Source organism: Ixodes scapularis, unplaced genomic scaffold (genome assembly GCF_016920785.2).
Source record: "Ixodes scapularis isolate PalLabHiFi unplaced genomic scaffold, ASM1692078v2 PGA_scaffold7__128_contigs__length_106722199, whole genome shotgun sequence".
In the NCBI taxonomy this organism is placed as follows: Eukaryota; Metazoa; Arthropoda; class Arachnida; order Ixodida; family Ixodidae; genus Ixodes; species Ixodes scapularis.
The window spans coordinates 223,611-229,619 of NW_024609882.1; the positions used below are offsets into that span (position 1 = coordinate 223,611).

The 6,009-nt window shown below is 43.7% G+C and overlaps 1 protein-coding gene across 1 annotated transcript; it reads right to left on the reverse strand.

Moving 5' to 3' along the window:
• Positions 1-609: 609 nt before the first annotated feature.
• LOC121833242 (gastrula zinc finger protein XlCGF49.1-like) lies at positions 610-5,196 on the reverse strand. The gene is made up of 2 exons (XM_042286378.1): positions 4,721-5,196; positions 610-2,066 (listed from the first exon to the last, which is right to left on the reverse strand). The coding sequence occupies exons 1-2, from the start codon at positions 4,749-4,751 to the stop codon at positions 1,474-1,476; spliced, it is 624 nt and encodes a 207-aa protein (XP_042142312.1). The 5' UTR covers positions 4,752-5,196; the 3' UTR covers positions 610-1,473.
• Between the last annotated feature and the right edge of the window lie 813 nt (positions 5,197-6,009).

The window sequence follows — 6,009 nt, forward strand, 5'->3', positions numbered from 1 at the left end:
AGGTTCTGCTCAAATGTCGGGGCTCCCCCGAAAGGCCCATTTCTCCTTTGCAGTCGGGTGTCGGGCGCACCCCGACAATTTCAACTTGCGCCATCTGTCATCGGGAATGTAAACTAGACTTTCTTAGTTTCTTCGCCCTCCGAAAGATGCCGCAAGTGACGCTACAAATTTTTGTTTTTTTGCGAAATGCGCGGGCGGGAAGAATGTTGCGCACCCTTTTACGAGTTCAACATGGCAGCCTTTACACCGTCCGCATTTTACGGAAAGGCTTGTGACTCAAGTGACAGTGAATGTGATTTTAGTGGAGAAGACACCTTTGATCTAAAGGAGGCCTCTGAAATAGTCTCTGACGAGTCCTCAGAGAGTGACAATGACAGCACCGAGAGTGATGAGATGTGCGCTGACGATGTCGCGCACGTCTATTTGTTTGGTTGCTGGAAGTGGGAGTTGTCAACAGCTACATTCTCTTCTGCCTCGAAAAAATCAGCCAAGGCGAGCAAGCGCCGCGGCACCTCACGTTTCAGGAGGCATTGATAAAGGACCTTGTTGGAAATGTCCGCAACCAGCCAAGAAAACGGGGGCGCTCTTCCGATGGAGACTGCGAAGAGAGACTGAGCGGAAAGAACCACTTTATTTATAAACTTGATGGAAGCAAAAGCAAGGACTGCGCCGTCTGCAGCGACAGAAAAACCAAGGGGCAACGGCGCGGAACAGTGTTCTACTGCAAAACCTGCACTCATCAACCTGGCCTGCACCTTGGCACTTGCTTTAAAAAGTACCACATGCTGCGCAAGTACCGCTAGCATTTCAAGAACTAAAAGCACCCAGGAGAATGCAGTTATTTTCAATTGAACATATTACTATATTAAAATAAAAATGTTAAATTTGAAGTTACTTGTTGCTTGTATCACTTTTGCATAAACTAATTCTGACCTGAGGGGCCAACAAGGGGAAAACTCACATGACCCCAAAAGGTTAACTATGAAACTTTGCCAGAGGAGTTACATCTCTCGTTTAGTTCGGTGACGGTTATATTGAAACTTGCTCTTACTTGCAGACATATTGCAATCATAACACACATATGCGGGATTTTCAATTAATATCTGTTGTGCCAATCATACAAATATATCAGTGCGACTTGTATGAAGGGGCGGCCTTTATACCAAAGTTTTCATGAAAACAGCCATTTATATTGCAGCGCGACTAATGCACATGTGTGATTTATGTACCAGAAAATATGGTACATGCTCATTGCAATGGTGACCTTTTGGTTCTCTATTAGTGATGGTTCCATTTGCATTCCTGACTCCAGAGAGTTAACGGCAGCGAGTATTGGTAGATCATAGACGATTCATGAAATAAGCAACCAGTTAACATGTGGTTTTGACCCAAGATGGTCTCGAATAAAAGGGTAAAATGACACTGTGCAACTATGTTGAACCACACCATTCATTACATTCCGATGGACGTCCCTCATGGATGATGGTCCTTCTGATGTGCATTTAAATGAGTTCCCTGCACAAACTTTTCTCCACACTGCTCACAATGAAGTAACGAGTCTCTATAGTGAAGTCTCTCGTGACACCTCAACTGGAACCGCCGTCTGAACGCGGCCCCACACGTTTCGCACCTGTATGGTTTGTCTCCAATGTGGACTTTTTCATGACGCGTCAAGTCACTGCTTTTCGCAAATGCCTTCTCACAAATCTCGCACCTGAACGGCCTCTCGCCCGTATGAATCCTCACGTGAGCCTGCAGGGTACTTTTGTGTGAAAACGCCTTCTGACAAATCTGGCACTTGAACGGTTTTTCACCCGTGTGAATTCTTTCGTGAACCTGCAGGTTACCCTTCACGGCAAACACTCTGTGACAGATGTGGCAGCTGAAGGGCTTTTCGCCTGTGTGCGTCCTTTCATGCCTCTCAGCGCCCCACTGAAACTCCTCTCGGTGCTGGTGCGCCATCTGCTGCCACATGTTGAACAAGTCGCTTTCAGAAAAGTGTTCACCCACGGAGTCTTCACAGCCAAGGACCTCTTCTTCGACTTGAATGGCTTTTGGGACAGGCCCTGCAAGAGAAACAAGCCAAATTGTATTTAGCAGGCTTTCTTTTATCAAGACCAGCAGCTTGAAGACAAAAATGCACCTGAGCATCAACGCAGGCAGGGTAGAAGGTGCTCATTAACTTATGAATGCAGTGCTCCCAAGAAACATTGTTTTTTAGTGCCTGGAGAGGACATATATGTCACAAAATGAACTTTTTCTAAAGAGAACCAAAACATTAAACACATTAACATTACCAGTGTTTTGACTTGGGAGCAGTTCCAAGACTTGCTTTTGTTCCAGGGTCGTCACGATAGCAAAGCTCGTTGCAGAATTGCTCTCAACTCCAAATGTGTCTCGCAACATAAATACTACAGTAATTTTTTTTTTTTTAGGAAAGGTATTTTTTTACAAATATACCTGATCCAGGCACTTAAAAAAATGTTTTGTGCCAGTTTAGCATCTCTTTAAAGACGGAAGATTCTATAGATAGATTGTTTTAGGTGCGTAGAGCATTCTCCATACTGAAACTAAATAAAACTTGGGCATCAACTGCCTACAGACTTCGAAGTACTTAACTAATTCTATTTCACGCTTGATGAATACTCGAAATCTCGTTTTTATTCCCTCTCCTAATATTTTATTAGCCAGTTGGCATTAAAATAGTGCTTGCAGCCTTGTAGCAACATGTTATACACTATTAAAAACATATACCATATTTTCCGGTGTATAAGTAGCGTTTTTTTGTTTTTTTTTCAAACATCTTTCTTGGTGCGTTTTATACAATGATGCGACCTATATGTGTTTTTTTATTTCACGTTGAGACGTCAGTTTATTTATGTGCCGCATGCCATTTTTTGTAGAGCACCGTAACTACATAGCCATAGGTGGCGTTGCCCCTCCAAGGGGGCACTGCCGTCACCGCACTCTTTTACACTTTTCGTAACCGAGTCAGAAAACGAGAAATTTTATGGTTTTCTTGAAGCGGCTCAATGTGGATAGGCAAGACAGTGAGAATAAACCTTCTTCAGCATGCGATCAACGTTGCCTAATTCAGCTATGGTTTTCTATTCTTTTGCTTTAGTCCAATAACACTGAAAGGAAAGTGGGCCAGTATACACACATTGCAAAAAGTTTTTCGTGTCTTTTTTAGTTTCCAAATGATAAGCAGTTTTGTATGCCATACGCCAGCCGTGTTTCTACATGGAAAAGGAAGGCTTGCGGCTAGCCGATGTTTTAGCAGCATACAAAGTGTGTCAAGATTTATCTATCTGCCTGCACATCGATGTTCGCATCATCTCCGTGACTTGGCCAAGGCTAGGCCTAGTGGTCTAAAGCTTGATTCACGAGTGTCTGGAATGTTAAACTTTCGTTCGCTCGACATGTGTGCGCTCAAATAAAGCCGACTTGACTACCTTCTCAATTTATATGTCTAGGTCCTTTTGCTGCGAAACACTTGATTGCTATCGCCAGACAGCACCGTGCTATGGGCATATCTTGCGATTCAAAACGTCGAAGTTGTTGCTTATCAAACGGTACGTGTGAACTAGCCGATTGTGCGAAACTCCAATTTTGTGATACTGATGCGCGTAAAACGAAAAAAACTCATCGCGTGAACTGAGCAAAGAGGTGCGACTTATATACCAACTTTTTCGCGAAAACAGCTTCATACACGGAAGTGCGACTTATACAAAGGTGCGACTTATAATCCGGAAAATACGGTAGGTGGATCCTGTGTGAGAGCGACAGGCCACTCGGCTAAAAGGAAACATGATGATTTTAACACAGCACTTTCAAACAGGCTTCATTCATGTGAACACTGCTTTAGTGGACTGGATCCAGTGTGGTAGTTCGGTTTGGGGGAAAGAGCAGTTGCGTGTAATTTTCTTTGCTTGGGCCACACACAATTCTAATGCTGTCACATTGGTGGAAAGAGAAATGGTTTGAAAGAACTGGTCATGCCAAAAGTTGGCCGGTGGTTGGAGAAGCCCTCCCTAACCTATGGATTCCCTAAAGATATATTTCCTAGATTGAGAAAATGGCCACACATTTTTACCACAAGGTTTAGAAGAGGCTGAATAGACAACCATGATAGATCTCAATGCAATGGTACACAACACTGTCCACATTTAAGACCAATTTCAGCAAACCAAGCCACCAGTGGTGTCCAAAAATATGTAATAGTGCAAAACAAATGTCTCCCACCTATTACAGAACATTTAAACACAAAAGCAGTAAAGCTGGGAAAGCATGAACAGAACAAATGGCACCACCATTGAATATAAATAACAATTCTGTGCAACAGCAGCACAAAATTAAATCAAAACATGATTGGAGATAATGCGAAACAACTCAGCATATTTCCTGTTAGAAGGACGCCCATGTATGTACCCTTCAATATAAAAAAGGACAGGGCACCATCTGAGGCTGCTGAAAAAAGGTGCAGCAAAGAAAGTCTTTACAAGGAGTCACTTAGGGAAGTCCTTTAGACGGCTACTTCACCACACTGGTTTTGTTTGCAGAGATGTGACATTAGTGGATTGGACCAGGTGGGTTGGCTATTTGGGGTTGGGAAAACGGCAATAAATTGGACACGATGCCAAAGCATGGTAACATCCGTTCTGATCCAAAGACGTCTTATCTATGTGAATAAACAATCTATCCGAAGGGTCAGAGCCACCATAAGTTGGCTTGACTGGTGGGTGCTTCATTCCACAAAGTAGCAATGTGCAAATTCGCTGTATTTGCTCCAAGACAATCCAAGAGAGATAGACCTGCAAATAAAAATTGGAAATTTATTAATGTGCCACTCTGTTCACAATGTCTATGGGCTACAACAGTGCAAAGAAAAAAGCAACTTGCCACGTGGTACTTCTATACACAAAAGTACAAAGCAAGAAATTTTCCCTTGTCATCAGACAAACCAATGTAAACTTGCGCCTAACAAAATCAGCTAGAATGCATGCCAGGTCACTCATGGTTTGTTTTCAGATGCAAGTGGCCCTGATAGACATTTTACAAGTGCCCTCTTCTGAGGGTTTTCAGTGCACAACCACTGGTATATTGCTACGTAAGGTTGTTAAAAAGGGTAGGGAAACGAAATTCCAGCGCTCATTTTCTAGCATGAACGTGTTGCATAATGCACCCTAACCTCAAAAGCACCAGTCTTCCGTTGAAAGGCACAAAAAAACTAATTTTAAAGCTAAATAAACAATCTTTCAATGTGCACCTGGTGGATGCACGCAGAGTCTATTTGGGAGGTAATCTAGCAATTTTGGGGAACTTCCCACGTAGTCATGACGTAGCAGACTCCTTCGGAGCAGCGCCACTCTTTGGCATTTCAGCACTTTCCTCCTCAACTCACAAATCGCGCATTGTACCAAACGGCCCAAGAAGACGGAAAGGAAGGACTCCACTCTTTCTCGGACCCTCGTTCGTGCAACCGGACACAGCCACTCTTCCCCTAGAAGATTAGCCTGTCGCTCAAAACTCGAACAAAAGTTGCTTTCCCCACCCCGTTCAGCCCTAAGCTGACAGTGTTGTAAAAGCTACGTGCTCCTTGGGCCAGCCACACACTCGTCACCCCACGGGTACTTTGAACGGCTCGGTTGTAACGCGCTGACGCTATTGACACCACCACAACGTTGACAACGCCACCAAGGACAAAGCTCATAACCACGCCAGCCTTGCAACGTCACGAATGCGGGGTATCTTTTCTTTCTGTTTTTGTTTGCGCCGGATATCCCATGATGCATCGCGCTTTCCGTTCGCTTCCCTTTGAGCGCTTGCTCGAGTGCATCGTTTGGAACGAAAAATATAGCCAGTCGTTCAAAATGCAAACGTGCGATTATCATTTACGGTTATTATCCGTCATGCTTGACTCATTTCCGAACGAAATTTGAATATCACAATTTTTGTTTCCGTACCCCTTTAAGGGGACATGCACCAGGGTAAAATTTTTTTTTTTTT

Bases quoted from the DNA above. Each gene is read 5' to 3' on its own strand.
- LOC121833242 (XM_042286378.1), bottom strand. From the start codon at position 4,751: ATGAAGCACCCACCAGTCAAGCCAACTTATG. The intron at 2,067-4,720 runs GTGGCTCTGACC...TTTCTCTTGCAG, and splicing joins ACCAGTCAAGCCAACTTATG to GGCCTGTCCCAAAAGCCATT.